Below are 17942 nucleotides of genomic sequence, written 5' to 3'. Positions count from 1 at the left end.
CTAAAAAATATTGTTCTTTAAGTCAAGCCCATAAAGAACTGTAAATAAACACATTTCACTTACAAATTTACATTATTTCTAGTTGGCGTTGTTTTACAAAGAGCAGCCCCCTTCTGATGATTGCATACTTATATTCCAAAAAGATGTGCCACAGTCTCACCAAAGAAAGCTAAAACAAAGTTTGACCCTCACCCCAAAAAACAAAACAAAACAAAAAAACCTACAGAATTGCTGTGAATTTGTGACACTGAAAAGCCCTACAGCATGCTGGAAGGAAGAAGGAAATTTACCAGTATTCTACCTTTGGTTTTAGAAAGCTCTCCAAATTACTTACCTACTCCTGTTCCTCAAGAGTGCATTTTCCCCCATAAAGTTTAAATGATACTGTCTTGCACTGAGAAGTTTAAAGTTAAATTGCAAAGGTAACTAAGTTTTTTGAACAAAAGAAAACCAAACCCTTTTCTGTGAACCATACCATTGCTGTGAGGCCAAGAGTGTACAGTAGCACTTCTTACTAGGGCATCATCCACTTTTCCACCAGTGGCGTTATCCACATACTGCCTTCCTTGCTCCAGGGCATTGAAGCACTCTATCCAGGAATCATTACTATCTGCTTGCACTCTGTCATAACTCCAGTTCATAAAGGGAAGTGTCTGCCGGTTATTGGAGGACATGTAGTCCAAGCAGCTCAGAGAGGTGAAAGGCTGTGTGTGCTGATTCTGGAGAAGGAGGAGGAGGCTCATAGGGGGTTCCTGGCCCCTCCTGGCTCCCTCTCCCATCTGAGGAAGTGAAGTGGTCTGACACATCATCAACCTCCTCTCTGCAGCCTGGCCAATATCTGAGGTCTTGCCAAAAATATCCAATTCATCCTCAATAAAAAGCCCAGAGTTGTAACCTAGTTTGCGGTTCATAATTGCACTAAATCCACACGTGCAGCGGTACTGGTCCTCATTAGATGAATCTGGGATGTACAGCCCTACATCTGCACCTTTAATATTCATGTTACACGCACATATACAACAGCTATCAAAGTTGCGATCTTTAAAGATGTTCAGCACGGAGTCTGAAAGAATCAGGGTGACATACAGGCTGTGGGCTTCTGGGATTGGCTGGACAGTGGGTGGCTCCACAGAATTAAGTGGTCGTGTCGTAGAAGGGGTAGAAGCTGGTGAACCTTGGTCTGTGCTGTCATATTTTACAGATCCTTGCCCGCTGGCAGTGCCCCCGCCTCTAGGAGTCCTTGGGGTTCTGGGTGTGCGTGGTGTAGGGACGGAGAAGCGGGGAGTTGCTGGGGATGGCAGTACTCCTGCCCCACTGTTGCTGGCAGGGGCAGCACTGTTTAATGTCACTGGTGTATTCATTTGGGGAGTGTTCATCTGAAGATAGTCTTGATCTGCGAGGCTCCCAACACTAGGCACATTGCTGCAAAAAAATACAGGAAGATGATGAATAATCAAAAGGTTCACTGTAGACAGGACTCAGATGCAGTAGCTATATAATGACCGCAATAAAGGGACAGCACCTTCAAACATTCCTCTCATATCATTATATCCAAGAGTCTCTCTTCTTTCTGTCTAATCTTTCAAGGCGTCATCAGCAAACATAGCTAAGAGTCGCCGAGAGTGTAGTAAAAAGGAAAAAACAAAACAAAACAAAAACAGAAAACATCCCCTCATGCTGTTTTAAAGATTACAAGCTAAAAGTCTGTTATGACCTGAAATCTCAGTTGCTTATTTAGAATGACCTGAAATTAAATAATTGATGTGACTTCAATATTTTCAGTACTTTGCAGGGGTGGAGGAATTATTTCAGTGTGTTCACCATGCAACTGTCTCTAAAGAAATCTACGGTCCAAAGTGTAAAAATTAGGGACATGAAATTTCATATAGTTGTACAGCATTGTAAACTCCATTTAGAAATAATTAGCTTTACTGTCTATATGTTTTAAAATGTCTGTAGTAAATCATTAACTTCAGCACTCCTTGATACAAATAATTTATCTGATTCTTCTTGGTTAAATTGTAATGTTTCCTTGGTGCTACCCAGCTGACAAAAGTGTTTCACATACAATAAAGGCAGCCTTTATCTAGCCCTACATAGCTTACAGCACAAAAATAACACTTGCTATTACAGACTCCTGGTCCACATGAGCTGAAGGTGGTATTTCTAGGTCAGCATTTGTCATCACACTCCTTATTAGTAACAGTTTTGCCATTATCTGCTTAATTTCAGGGACCAGAATGTGGTCATATATCCCCATAAGAGATCTCTTTTCTTTGGAGTGACATATTACAGTAAGAAACAGATAATTTTGTCATTAGGCTTCATATTAAGGACAACATAACTGTTCAAAACAAATAAGGTCTTTGTAAGATTTCTCTTCCCAAGAGCTAATGAAACATTCTTCTTGAAATGTATTCCTTAAGGGCAGCACATAAAACATAAGAACACAACCAGTCTCTTGATGAAGGAGCGGAAACATATGGATTTTTTACATCTGTGTGTTCTTACTGTGTGTTTTATGTGTTATTTTAAAAGGAATATTATTTTAAGGATCACATTTCACTATCAACTTGAAAAGAAACTGTAGTAAAGACCTGATCCTTTAGAATCATTTTGTTATCTTTAACTGACCTATGCCCAAGTCAAAGCTAGGAAAAAATGGACAAAGGTTGATAAGAGTTGTGAATCTGAGGCAGAGTGAATATCTTAGACAAATGACAAAGCGTGACCTAGAAATCTTGATTGGCAATCACCACGTTACTAAAAACCTGCAGTAATCAGGGTGCAGTAATTATCTTCACTCTAATTGGATTACACAGAAAATAAAAGATTTTTTTCAACAAATACCTGCAATTAACAATCAGCTCAGTCCTGGTTACTATTAGAAGCTGTTACTATTAGAGAAAACCTGAGAAGTCATTTGCTCCTTAGGTGGTACTGAAGGTTTGTAATTTCTTTTTTGCACTTCTTTTGAGAGCAGTGAAGATCCTTTGGAGCTGAAGAAGGCCTGATTTCAAGGATTTAAGGATTGATTTAAAGATGCAAGTCACTTCCTCTATAAATACATTCACTGTAGCAGGAGACTCTTCTACTATATAAATTATAGCTTTTGCGAGGTTTTATGTATTAAATGGCTTACATTCTTGCTAGGTTTCAAGATCTACAGCAATGGATTTCTTCCATAAACAGTGATAACTTTTGAAAAATATGCTGGGAATGCAAATTTCTCATTTAACTTAATTTAATGGCAAACTTGCAGCTGGGGCACAGTGCCACTACACCTTATAGTGGAGAGAAGCACAGCATTTTCAGAATATATAGGACTAGGAATCACCGAGAACATTAAACTGACAACTTATGTGAACGATTCAGAAGAAACAAGAGGATCCCAAAGAAGAGTTGTGTCCTCCCACAAAACTAAGACGGGGTGAAATTCATCCCTGTACAAAGGGACATCAGAGGCCTACACACCACGTAAGTCACACTCAGCCATCAGCAGATGTATATCATTTATGTTGGCCATCTGCACAGGAGTGAATGTAACCACAGCGACTGAGGTACAAAAGTGAGTATTGAAGAGCGTGTCTTTGGAGCACAAATAAATTAAACATACAAGCTTTACCACTATCAATGATGCAATGGTCCACTACTTCAAGATCCATTCTATTCCATGAGACAAGGGCCAGATCCTCAGCTGACTAGTTGGGTATCCATAGGTACTCCCTCCCCACCTCCCTTTTATTTGATTTTTTTATTTTAAAAGGAACTTTACAAAAAACAACCACATACACTAGCAGAATTCGGATACATATATTTCAATGAGCTGAATAAATTAAAGGGAGTAACTACCAAGAACAATTGAAGTATTAAAAATCCTGAAGATAGGAGTTCAATGTCAGCTCAAAGTAACCATCAGAACTAACATTTTGATCTTCTAAATCATGCACTGCAGATGGATTGGAGGACACATTTTTGTTTTATCAAAATCCGAAGGTAAGTACTTCTTTCCATCTACCATTTATCATAGTTTCACTGGAAAGCACTATGCAATTTCAATTTTATAAACAGTCTCCTAAAGTTTACATCTCATTCAATGACATGGTATTTCCTTTGCAGTATAAATGAACATGAGTACCTTCCCTGTCAAATATTACTTTCGTTTATATTTCATACAGGCAGATATTTTCTCTCTACTACTCACACAGCACACAGCCATTACAAGTATGCAACTTTTTTGTCTGCCTCCTACTTTGATGTTAACTAAAACTCAAGAGAGAAGTAGATGATATGCCTTTTTACAATTAAAAGGCAAATCACATTTGACATCTACCATTTCCTCCAGCAAAGAAGGTAAAGTAATGACTAAATAGCCACCCTTAAAATCCATCATTAAATCTAATACCTGGAGATTAACTGCATGAGCCTTCTTCTTTAACATTTCTACTTTATGTTGAATTACAATGTTTTTGCCTGGATAATTATTTAAAATTGATCAACTCAAATGTCATTTATTCCTGCTTCAGCTATCAAAAATGTTTCTGACTTTACAAAGCAATGAAAGTTTAAGCAGGTTTAAAATAATTCCGTAATTAGGCTTGCTCCTAATTTTATCATATGGCTTAAAAAGAGGAAAAACCACCAGCACACTGAGTGTCCATTTATTACATATCTGGATCTGCGCATAATGAATGTCATCGTCTGTTGCAATGCTTATACTTACTTGTAGCCATCTCTAATGAAAGTGGCTGCAGGTGGCATGGGAAGTTGTTCAATTTTAGGAGGAATCGCCCAAGAAGGCCTGAACATGCAGGCATCCGGTATCTTCAGAGGTAGCAGGCACTGGCTTGGCAGTATCTTCAATGGAGCAAACATAGAAGAGCCCACAAAAGGTTGAAACGATGGAACTTTGTGCACGTACGAAAAATCCTGTAAAACCAAAGTGATTTTAGTACTTACAGCTACATAGAAAAGTCAATCTTTATATTAAAATATATTTTTTAGGGAAAATTAATTATACTAATTTGAAGCACATATAACTGCACTTTTTCTCATAATGAAATACCTACTCACTTTATGAACATTTAGGGACTGATCCCACAGACTACAAGGGGATTTGGCTCAGAACCTAAATTACACATACACACACAACAGAACTGTAATGAGTGTAAAAAGATTAGGCTGCTAGAGCAGATTGTGACTGCTCTAAGAAAGAACTTTATACTACATGGTTAGAAAGTCAACACCACATCCTGGGCGCTATCATAATCCAAATAATAATAATAATGGTGAACAGAGTAACCATTAAACACTGGCACCATCCATAGTACAGCCGCCTTGGGCTCACTAGCAACCATTACACTTCTGTTGTGTTTGGTTAAGGGGAACAATAATTAGGACTTCAGCCAGTTATTCCAGATCTTCTTGAGACAGAGTCTGTCTTCCTCTTACTCTGTGATTGGAAAACATCTAGCATCTGGGGGGGAACTACTGCAGTCTATATAGTAGAAATTCTAGAAAAAACTTAGTTTTTAATGTCTTACCACAGTCCCAGCATCCTCATAGATTCCAAGGCCAGAAGGGCCACTGTGATAATCTAGTCTGATGTCCTGTACAACACAAGCCAGAAAACTTCCCCAAACTAATTCCTAGGACAGATCTTTTAGAAAGAACATCCAGTCTTCATCTGAAACGTGCCAGTGATGGAGAAATCCACCACAACCCTTGGTAAATTGTTCCAGTGGTGAATTCCTGTCACTGTTAAAAGTGTATTGCTTTATTTCCAGTCCAAATTTGTCTAGCTTCAACTTCCAGCCATTGAATTGTTATACCTTTCTCTGCTAGACTGAACAGCCTATTATCAAACATTTGTTCCCCATATAAATACTTATAGACTGTATTCAAGTCATCCCTTAACCTTCTCTGTGTTATGATAAATAGACTGAGCTCTTTGTATCTATCACGATAAGGCAGGTTTTCAAATACTTCAATCATTCTTGTGGCTCTTTGACCACTCCTCAGTTTATTAAACATCCTTCTTGAATTCTGGACACCAGAACTGTACATACTATTCCAGCAAAAGCTGCATCAGTGCCAAATACAGAGTGTAAAATAACATTCCTCCTCCTATTCAATATTCCACTGTTATGCATTCAAGGATCACATTAGCTGAACTCCCACAGCATTGCACTGGGAGTTCAAGTTCAGCTGTTTATCCACCACAACCCCCAAATCTTTTTCGGAGTTACTGCTTCCCAGTATAGACTCCTCCATCCTATAAGTATGGCCCACATTCTTTATTCCAATGTGTATGCTTTTACATATAGCTGTATTAAAACGGGTAGTGTTTGCTTGTGCCCAGCTTACCAAGTGATCCAGATTGCTCTGTATCAGCGCCCTGTCCTCTTCACTGTTTATAACTCCCCCAACTTTTGTATCATCTTCAGACTTTAACCGTAATTATTTTGTGTTTTCTTCCATTGATAAAAATATTATATAGTGTAAAGCCAAGAACTATTTCATGCAGGACCCCACTAGAAACACACCTGCTTGATGATGATTCCCTATTAACAACATTTTGAGACCTATTAGTTAGTTAACTTTTAATCCATTTAACATGTGCCATGTTAAAAAAATTATAACAAAATAGAATTATCAAAATGTCATGCAGCACCAAGTAAAATGCTCAACAGAAATCTAGGTATATGATACCAACATTATTATCTTTATCAAATTTTTAATTCACCCCCCAAAAAGATATCAAGTTAGTTTCATGGGATCTATTTTCCATAAACCCACATTGACTGTCACTAATTATATTACCCTCAATTAATTCTTTATTAATCGAATCCCATATCACATGCTCCATTATCTTGCCTGAATCAATGTTAGACTGACAGGCCTATAATTATTTGGGCCATCCTCTTTACCCTTTAAAATATTGGCATAACATTAGCTTTCTTCCTGTCTTCTGGAACTTCTCCAGTGTTCCAAGACTTATTGAAAATCAATAAGCTCTTCTACCTTCTCTGTTAAAACTCTTGGATGCAAGTTATCTGCATCTGCTGATTTTAAACTGTAACTTTACTAGCTATTGTTTAACATCCTCCTGACATACAAGTGGAATTATCGTCATTATATGATATGAGTACATTAACCATTTTCCCCCAAATACAGAACAGAAGTATTTATTGAACACTTCTGCTTTTCTCTGATTATTGATAATTCTACCATTTCCATCTAGTCATGGACCACTACTATTGTTAGGATTTTCTGTGTACCTCATGTACTGAAAACAGTCCTACTTACTTTCCTTAACTCTGCCAGCCATAGATTTCTCCGTGTCCTTTTGCTTCCCTTCCCAGTGCTTCCTTAAAGTTTCAGAAGATAAAGCATAACAGGATTCCTACCTTTGGCACTCAAAACTCAGCACAAGAAACCTACTTGCATTTTTGTAAAAATGAGTTACAGTGGGGTTAGGTGCTAGATTTCTATTAACGTGTATGAGCAGCAGCTGCTCAAATGCAGAACTCTACGCACAATTATATATATGTTTCAATACTCTTTAAATCTTTGTTAGAGATATCTAAAATATCTTCAGTATGAGTGAGTCTCTAAAATATATATTTTTTCTAATCTCTCTTTTAGCTCATCAGACTATGATCTTGACCCAGATTTCCTTCCTGTCCAAAGATTAAATAATTTTGTTTTGACATACAGGAAAATATTTGAAGTGGAGTTAAAAACAAATAAGGTCTGTGACAACTGGAAGAAATGGCTTTTTCATTATTTGTATGCAGCACACCTAATTAATAACCAGTATACTGAAATATGTCTTTTCAGTTTCTAAAATGCTGCTAAAACTGATAGAAAAGTAAGACAGAGAGAGAGAGAGATTGGAAACTGTATAATTATACATTAGTAGAACATGGACAACTAGTACAAACATGTCTTTTTTATTATACCCACACTGCGAGGGAACGAGTCCCATCAGGCTAGGGCAGTATTTGTTTTTCCCATTAAGTCAGGCAAAGTGATACTGTATGCTGGAAAGAGCAATTCACTCCCAAAAAGCATGTGTTTAGATTAGGCCAAGGGCAAGTTTCTTTGGCAATTTACTGTCTATTAAGAATTCTCTGAAAGCAGGGGCTATGTACAAAGCCGGGCATCCTATTTTTCCCTTCTCCTTGCTATTGCCTGTTGGTAATGAATGCTGTTTAGGAACAGGAGGGGAAGTGACCTCTGGGAGTGTCAGAAGGATTGCCTATGGTAAAAGGTCTGGCTACCTGGAGATCAGCTCCCTAGAGAGTTCATGGGTTTACTAAGATAATTTTTTCATTAGGAAATTAAAAAAAATCCACTATTTTAGTTGCCCTGGGGAGAACACCAGTAGAGGAGTCTTAGTGTAGACAAAACTGCTGCAGCAGTTTCCAAGGTTTTTATCACCATAGCAATTAAACCTAAAGTTAGAAGCTGATCTTTAATTGGCATGGGGCAATGTCTCCAGAACCCATTGGAGCCTGCAGTATGGCTCCTGCTGGTGCTACTATCAAGACAGCTCAACTAGTGGCAGCATCAGTGCAATTTTTTTTCCAATGTGAGAGGCCATCTTAGCTCTGAGTTAATAGCAGTCCTATTTTTGCTTTCTCCTTTTTCCCCTGAGACTGGGCATTCTTCTATCTCTTTTGTAAAATTCTTACCAGGTTGTTCCCTCAATTACAATTTTGGTCTTCAGATTGGAAAAAGGGAAAGAAAAAAAAGACTGCTACTCTTCTACACTTCTTTGAGAGTGGAATTAAATTCAATCTGGTTGAAAGCCTGTAAACTAGGTTAAAAAGCAAATAAACGTTACCTGTTTAAGGTAAATGGCTGATTTTACTGAGAAGCACCATCCCTGGCCATAAAGGAAAGCAGTTAAGTATGTGCTTATGTATATTTCTGTTCAATAAAGCAGTAGCATTTGCGTAACTTTAAGCATGTTCTTAAGTCCCATTGTCTTCACTGAGACTTAAGCATATACTTAAGTACTTGCCAGAACTGGCCTTGGGCCTACATTATGTACTCTGCAAAAAGTTCATGCAGTTGTGACTGGGCAATGGGGAGCAACTCTCAGAGACAGACTGCCCATTTTTATCTTATGTTATTCTAGCAACAGTTGCCAAGTAATTCTGTTGGGTTTTCTTTTACACAATTTTGCTGCTGTTGTTGGGGGAGGGTATGTTCAATAAACAGGTAATTTACTATCACAGTTATTTCATTATGGAAATTGAGTTTCTTCAAATAAATAAATTATGCAGCAGCAGGGTTTTTTAAAAATGTCCTTAATTAACTTAAGATCCTCTCTAGTATGAATTTACTGCTAGTGACAGAGAATTAATAACCCTGGAGATTGAAGCCCTCTATTTAGCCAAAAACAAATATGCTACTTAATATTGTCACAGTTACCAGATCAACTGCACCTCTGACCTCTCCTGCTCTTGTTGAGTGCTTTCCACTCCTATCTCAGGTCTTTAGCTGTCACCTGTCTCCAGGTGGAAACATGCAACTCTCCCACTTTCAAATTAGGCCCTGGATTGCAGTCCCCTGGTACTAACTGTGATTTCAGTAGGTCTGATTTATAGCCAATATCTGCAGGTCTCTCCTCTTCTTTGGGAGCAATAACAGGGTAAACAGTGACCAACCTGCCTCCTTGAGGCAAAGTCCCCATGTGGATAAAGATTAAACACCTGGCAGAACTAGTTATGCATATAACCATTTTTCACGTGAGGACTCTGGTAGGTCTACAGACTCTTCTGTAGACTCCCTCCCTGTCAAAAATCAAGTAACTTTTTAACTGTTTGCAGCCTTTTCATCTGTTAACTCCCAACTCTGGCAAAACAAGATTTGCTACTCAATGGAGCCAGGTTCCTTGAAGACAACAGCTTGTCCTACTGTCTTTCAAGAGTGTGCGTGGGTATTCTTATCTGAGAAGCCATTCTGTCACTTTACTGTTTGCTCCTCCCACAGCCCCCTATTAAGTTAGATCAATACAATCATACAAGAAATTCTACTAACTCATCATAGATATACAGTAACTTTTCTTTACTGACAAGGTCACTTACAACTTACATAATAGTATTAACAGATTAATACATAGTCACTTCTTGTCCATCGCAAATATTTCTATCAGTGATGTGCAAGTAAATATAAATCCACTATTAATAACATTTCGAGATGACACAAACATTGCCAGAGTGGTACGTAATGATGAGGAAAGGGAAATCATATGAAGCGAATTGGATCACCTGGGCCCCCTGTTCAAACAAATGCGTTTTAATGTAGCCAAATACAAGGTCATGCATCAAGGAACAAAGAATACAGGCCAGACCTTCAGACAGGGGATTGTATCCTGGAAAGCAGTGATTCTGAAATAAAATTTAAGAGTCATAGGGGACAAATAATTCAACATGAGCTCCCAGTGTGATGCTGTGCCAAACCAGACTAATAATCCTTACATGTATAAAGAGGGGATTTTATCTCTGTATATAGCCTTGCAAGATTGATATTGGAACACTCCAGTTCTGGTGCCACATTTTAAAAAATATGCTGAAATACTGGAGACGGTACAGGAAGAGCCATAAAGATTATTTGAGGGCTGGAGTGCTTTACAGTGGACTGAAGGAGCTCAATCTGTTCAGTTTATTGCAAAGAAGAATAAGAAGTGACTTGATCACTGTGCAGAAGTACCTTTATGGGGTGAAAAATACCTAGCTCTTAAATCTAGCAGAGAAAGGCATAACAAGAACCAGAGACTGGAAGTTAAAGCCAGACAAATTCATATGAGAACTAAGGCACGATTTTAACAGTGAGGGTGATTAACCACGGGAAATGGTGAATTTTCCATCTCTTGAGGTCTTCAAGTCAAGACTGGATGATGCCTTTTTGGACAGTATTCTTTAGTCAAACCCAAGTTACTGGGCTTTGTCAAGAGGTAATAGTGAAATTCTATGGCCTGTGTTATTCAGGAGTTCAGACTAGATGGTTCCTTCTGGACTTAAATACTATGTAACTATGAAAAAAATACAACATAGGAAGCAGCAAAACAAGTTCACCCCACAAACTAGCAGAACAGTGATTCTTAACCCTTACCAATAGGGACACAACCTTTGCGGGGCTAGGAGTGGAATTAGCCAATTCCATCCTGGTTTTCTCTTTTGAGACTGCTAACCAAGTTTCAGTGCATAAACTTTGCAGTGATGGCTGCTACAGAAAACCTTTGGCAAACAAACAGGTACCAATTAGTGGCAACCACAACAGAGTTTTCTGTGGAGTGGACAGATGTCCACTAAGAATTAGCCTGAAACAAAACTCATTTCACACAGACAACAAACAGCTATCATGGGTTCTTATTTTGAGAAGAGTGCCTCAAAAACATTAAAGTCAATAAAGTAACTAATACATCTATTTTTGTGCAATTTGTCTGCTCACATTAAATAACTGCAACCTTGTCCAATAAAAAGGTATTGTTTTCACTGTAAGATTACCAATCCCTTTATATCAGAGGTCCCCAAAGTGTCCCACCCTGCCCATCCCCGCTCTGCTCCAGTTCCACTCCCAGCCGCATCCCTGGCTCCCGTTCCCATGCCTGGCCCTATCCCCAGCCGCAGCGTGACCCCGGTCTCAGCCCCACGCCAGCCCTAGCCTCAGCTGTTGGCTATGGCTCTGCTCCCAGTCCGGGGCTGAGGCTGGGGGCAAAGCCGGGAGCGGAGCCACATCTGGCCATGGGCCGGCTGCCAGCATCCACCACAGCCTGGCTGTGGCTCCGCTCCCGCTCCCGTCCCCAGCCTCAGCTCCACTCCTGGCCCCAGGCCCATCCCCAGCTGTGGCTCTAGTCTCAGCCCCCTCCTTCACCCCTGCATCACCACTCCTGGCCCCAGCTCAGGTGGAAGGCGGGGACAGGAGTGGCGGGAGGGAAAGAGGGTCAAAAGTTTTGGGACTTCTGCTTTATATGAATCTAGTTCAAAATTGTGCAAGCAATTTTCCAGCCAACTCTATGGCAGCCTATTTGTATGTGTTTTATTTTAGAAAAAATCTCACACAGATGAAGTAACACTAATGGTATCTTTGGTGTATTACCTTGATTTCTTCAGGTTTAGGGCTCCCTAATCCATCTTCCACCTCCATTTTAAATTCTGTGAGCTGTGTGGGAACCATGTTGACCATAGGACTTTCCATCATCCCCAATGCTGTCACAGTCTCTGAACTTATTCCATCTTTATAGTTCATCACTGGGGAAAAGGCAGGGTGTTGCTCCAAGGAAGGGGGTGTTGGGAACATCCTTTGTAGATCTGCCACAGCTAAGCATCACAAAATAACCTACTGTTAACCATTAAAAAATAAATTCTGCATAACTCTTCAATGAGACCTCATAAAGAAATGGACTATTTCATTCGTTAAAATCAAGCAAATAGACTGCAGATCCTCCCCTGCTTCCACACCAGTGTAAATCTAGACTAACTCCATTAATATAATTTATACAGAGTACAATATCCTATGGACATTTTTCAAGTTTATTGTTCAATTGAAACACATACATTTGAGCATGTTCAATATTCAAATATGCTGTGTTAATAATAAAGAAAGCTTTAAGAAAATAGATTAAAGAACACAGTTTGATCACACTTACTGTTAATAACTAAGTGCAAGCCAGAATATTTTTCTTTCCTTTCTAGTGTTTCATGACACAAAATCCTAAAATCAAAAAAGCTAAACTTCTGACCAAGTGCGGAAAAGTTTTCCACTGACTAACATTATGTAAACCCATTTTGGTCCATGTTGTCTTAATCCAATGAAAACAGATCTGAGACTATTGCTAGTGCCATCTTGGAACATCTTGATTAGAAATTCTGCCTCAAGGCAACTAAAAAAATAACAGGCAAGTCCCAGAGGATGCTGCAATATGCATTTTGCACCACAGCCACCAAGGCAGGAAAAATCATATAGGATTTAATTATCTCTAAATAAATTAACACATTGTAATAATTCATCCTATATTTCCCATTAATTTTAAGTGAGAAAAAATACTGAAATGCTTAATAAAGTGAAATGTATAAACCCAAATGGAAATCACTGTAAACTATTACACTTTTCCCCATTGCCTTCTTTCCATTTCCTGCCATAATGGATTTATTTTTCATAAAAGTCAGAATGTACTGCTTTTTAAATGTTAAGTAGCTCAGATATCCTTTTAATGTAATGTTGCAATCTGATTAATTCATTGTTAAAAATACTGAGATCATATAATAATAAATTCCCATATCACCTTCCTCTACACAAACCCATATAACTGAACCAGTGTTTCTGACAGACTAAATGCTTCATTTCATTTCCACGCCTTTTTTTGTCCAGTAAAGCACTACAAATCTCCAGACCTATTTGACAGGATATATTCCTTAAATTTGTACTCCATAGCTATTATACATTTTGTGCAGTGCAAAGATGACAGTTATGTTTGATTTAAAATTGCTACTAAATAGTGAAATCTTTCTATGGGTTTGATTTGGATCAGCTGATCCCTCTGCTTTTCAAGCAATGGAAGAAGAGAGGAGTGCTTTAGCATCATTTGGTGAGCAGTGGTGCTAGAATGACATTTAGTCAGTAGGGCTTTGCGATGATGTATCAGGCATTTCAGTCTCTCACAGATGTTGTCATGCATCACTAGCTAGTGTTACAGGGAAACAGAGAGAGGATTAAGAGGGGAAAGCACAAGGGGTACAGTGTATCCATTTAACCTATTCCGTACTGCTCTGTATTATGCCATTTTCTTATATCTTTTAGTTCCACTTTGCAAAATTCTGCAGTGCAGATACATTAAAAAAATCCCAAAATGTTTAATTAAAAAGAAAAACTACCGCAACTGGCTGTCAGGCATTACTCATTTTCATATGTGTCATGCTTGAGAAAGCTTTGCATATTTTAGAAAGCTATGGATCTACTAAAGCTGTCAAAATCCAATCTCTGTATACTTCATACTTCTACATTTGAGTATATCAGCACTGCTTTTATGGGTCCATAAAACTCTCTGACTCATCTCTGTGACACTGTGGTTTTTCCTCTCAATTTGTTCTCATTACCAGCTGAAGTTAATGAGAAGGCATTAAAGAATGATTTGCAATGGAATTTGATTTCTCTTAAGGTAGCCACACACTTAGACAATTTTTTTCTCTTTTAAGACAAGTAATTTGTAGTTCACAATCTGGTTTGTTAGTATCACACGAAAATTATTCCGTCCCACTCCATGCACACACACACAAAAGAATAATTCAAAAGGGATGCTATTTACATGAATGAAGCACAAAAACATTATAGACCTCACAGCAGTGAAAACTACTTTTCCTGTAGTTGCTAGCACAATCCTTATGAAAAAGCTATTCTGATTTTAATGTCCATATCACATTTTCAGTATATCAAGTGCCAATAGTTAATTCCTCCCATTGATTTCACATGTAATATCCAGCTCTGAATAAACAGTATAAAGATATACTGGCCTGAGCTGCACACGCAGCATTTCCCCTATTTTAAATGTCTATTGAAGACCAGTCTAAAGAAGATCTCTGTGTAAGCCTGAAAGCTTGTCTCTTTCGCCAACAAGCATTGGTCCACTAAAAGATATCACCTTATCTCTCTAATATTCTGGGACCAATATGACTATCACAGCACTGCAAACATATAAATATACATCTGAATGATTTGATAATGGTGCAGCTACTAACTGAGTGTCAATATTAATTGAGAAGATAGGGATGACTTCTAAAGGAAGATACATAACTTCCTTTAATCCTTACAACCAAAGGCAGAGCTCTGTAGACCAAGTTTAGAAATACTTACACAAAGATTTTCTTATGGGGCAATTCATTGCCTTGGTTTAATATTAGCCTCTAGTACTTACAGAAGAACGGGAATGTATTGGGTAATAACCTGAAACCAATATTACAAACTTCTTATGGAAATGGGGAGATGGTAGTTATGGAGATACTTCAGCTATGAACAAGGCTGCGGTCACTCTCTTACTTGGTGGATAAGGTACTGCTGTTCTTCCATCCTTCCCCAGAGGGCGTTCCTCAGCTCCTGCAGGAGGCATTTTTGATGACCGCAGAGCTGGAGATACAGCCTAAACACAGGTATTTACATGATATATTGAAATCAGAATAAAAAACATTAAAATTAATTATTTTAAACATTCAGAAAATCACCTAGTCTTAAGAAGGCAATAGTTAAGGGCTTTTCATTGTCTACTTATTTTTTTCTGAAATTTGACTTTATTTAATCCTTTCTTTCAACTTTAGTAGACAGATTCTAGGAGCCTTTAACATATACTAAAAATACAATCATACACTCAACTTGACATTAACAACGCTCTTCTATTTGCATCCATATTTGGATTACTATAAGGGAAAATAAAGGCACTGGGAATGAAGTCCTCTAGTTATCTTGTGCTGTCTCTGTTGCAGCAGAGCACAGAATACTGTGCATTCGACTGACACACACAGGACACTGCTCAACATATAGCAATATTAAGGCAGGTAAAATGTTACATCAACATCACCCAACAGTGTAACTTTAAGGAAGATGGCATAAATATTGGATTATATTTGAGAGCATAGCCTTCTATAATTGATTTGCTTAGCAGCTACTGTAGCGAAAGTGTAGTGCGCGTGAGCCCGTGTAATTCTGTAACACAAATGAGTGCAACTCAGCACTCATTAAAGTTAACTTCACTTAGCAACCTCCAGCAGAAACGTGGCAGACAGCAACTAAAATAAATGTTAAGGACCCATTCTCTAGCTTTTCATATCCAACTAGGCCTGAAACAAAGCTTTAAATATTTGAGGAAGCTGATCCTTTAACTTCAAAAGTTTGCATGGCTTTTGAAGACTGTTTCTGTTTTATCTCTGCACAGCACACACCTGCATCTCTGTAAGCAATGCTTCTGAAAATGCCAGTGTGACATGCCAGAAAAGGTATGCCAACAGCCAGGAAAGAGAGCAATCATTTTTATCTGCATTCTCAACTATGTCCTTTATTGGTGAAGTAAAGGGGTGAGATAAGAAAAGGAGGTGGTAAATAATTTGTGCTATTTGAAAAGACCTTCAGAAAGGGGGCATGGGCCTTTTAAACTACCTCATCTACCTCCAGTCACTTTAGGATCAGCTGTGTCATAACTGGATTTGATTAAGCTTCAAAGCAGTAATTGGTGTTTATTCGAAGCTTTGTCTTTTTTGGAACCTTGACTTTCCCAGTAATTGGTATAGTGCTGCCTTTTCTTGTATCTACTATAACAATATAATGTACATAGTAAACTTATTCTTCTTATAACCACTTCACTTTTGCACAAAGAATGGAAAAAAGTCTTGTTTTGGGGAACTATTGAAATATATTGTGATTGATTATATTTTCTCCTTTGGGGAGCTTCTCAAACAAGACAGAGGACTAGATTCTCAATTGTTAAACAGCTTCTGCAGTTGCTCTCAACTCCACCTGGTCATAAATGTAGATCTGTCTACCTAACACCTCGCTCAAACCCATGCAATGATTGCTCCCTCCCTGGCTTCCAACAGCATCATTCCTTGGTTGCTGGAGTCCTGTCTCGAAGCTACTCAGTGTAACTCTGCACAGACTTACGCCAAGCTCATCTTCATCAGAATTATCAAAGATGTTATCTAAATCATGAAGTGATGGAGCCAGATCTGTCACCCGTGTGAGGCTGCTAGAGCCAACTCGGCCCGCAGCACAATCCTGCCGGGTATCTGTGGAAAACAATGGAAATAAAGGCTTAAGAAATAACAGAGAGCATGTAAAAGACATAAAACCACTGTCTTTGTCATCACTCATAATTTCAAAAACAGGCAAGAATCACTACAGACCAGTTCTCATGTTTTGAAATGGACCTCAGAAATAGCCTTCTAGTGTTTCAACTAAAATTTCAGGTTAAATGCTGAAGGTCAACTATCAAATAATAAAATTAGATACTAATCAACTTTACTAAATTCCAAAATGTTTTGTGTTATTATAAAATGAACAGAAAAAAACCCAAACTAAATATGAAATTATATTAACTCTTCAGCTGGTTTTTATTCTTTAGTTTGTCTCATAATAGATAGCCAGGTATATTTTTCATGTTACATGAAAACTTTCAGAATATAATTCTGATCTGAGATTTAATCTGTTAGGTAAAAAAGAAGCTTTTCTTTTTAACAGAGTGATCACACAAGCTTGTACTTACCAGCTTTAGGAGCAGAACTGAAAATAGACATGGCATCTTTCCCATCAGGCAACGGTGTGGAATGACCTGTTGTGGGGATCTCCTTGGTACCTATTCCATCTTCTGACTACACGTAAAGAATTTCATCACATAGAAAAATGTATCATTTAAATGCAAAAAGAGTGGGAAACACAGGCAAAAGTAAAAATTAGAAAGAATGGATGAAACATGAGACTTCCAGTCCACTGCTGCTTTCTATTTTTATTATTAGCCAAGAAGCAGCAAACTCTAACAAAATGTTTTAAAGCAAGATCAATACTGCCCTTACTTACACCTAACACAAACTAGTTAGACGTTCAGCTGCTAATTACCATTTAATTTACTTTCATACATTAATTCAGACCCCTATCGCTCACAATGAACTTCAAAAAATGTCAACATGATATTATTAAATTTTACTTTTTGCAAAACTTATTTTGTTCAGTTTGGCAGCGAGAAGTTCTCTGAAATTTAAAGCTGTGCTCCCAAAGCACCTTATCAGATTTATAAAAGTTTCTCACAGACATCTTGTACAAACACTTTAGAGATCTTTGTCCATATCTGGGCTTGTTAACTAACAAGGTATAGCTCACCCTCTGGAAACTTCCATACAATTCCTGACTTTGATTACGAGGTAAAAGGAGCTTGTTGGTCTCATCCTAGT

General features: G+C 38.2%; 1 protein-coding gene across 4 annotated transcripts in view; it reads right to left on the bottom strand.

Annotated features, from left to right (window-relative positions):
- MED13L (mediator complex subunit 13L) overlaps positions 1–17942 on the bottom strand; it is a 413400-nt gene that overhangs the window by 68662 nt on the left and 326796 nt on the right. For all 4 annotated transcript variants that reach the window (XM_032800003.2, XM_032800004.2, XM_032800007.2 and 1 more), the window contains 6 exons: positions 17261–17366; positions 16660–16784; positions 15049–15148; positions 12115–12335; positions 4724–4929; positions 476–1422 (listed from right to left, as the gene is read on the bottom strand). In XM_032800003.2, coding sequence (XP_032655894.1) covers positions 476–1422; positions 4724–4929; positions 12115–12335; positions 15049–15148; positions 16660–16784; positions 17261–17366 — 1705 coding nt within the window. The remainder of the gene's footprint in view (positions 1–475; positions 1423–4723; positions 4930–12114; positions 12336–15048; positions 15149–16659; positions 16785–17260; positions 17367–17942) is intronic.

The sequence above is a fragment of the Chelonoidis abingdonii genome, chromosome 22 (genome assembly GCF_003597395.2).
Source record: "Chelonoidis abingdonii isolate Lonesome George chromosome 22, CheloAbing_2.0, whole genome shotgun sequence".
Lineage (NCBI taxonomy): Eukaryota > Metazoa > Chordata > Testudines > Testudinidae > Chelonoidis > Chelonoidis abingdonii.
Note: the sequence above shows the minus strand (reverse complement) of the source record. Positions and strands in the feature narration are given on the sequence as shown.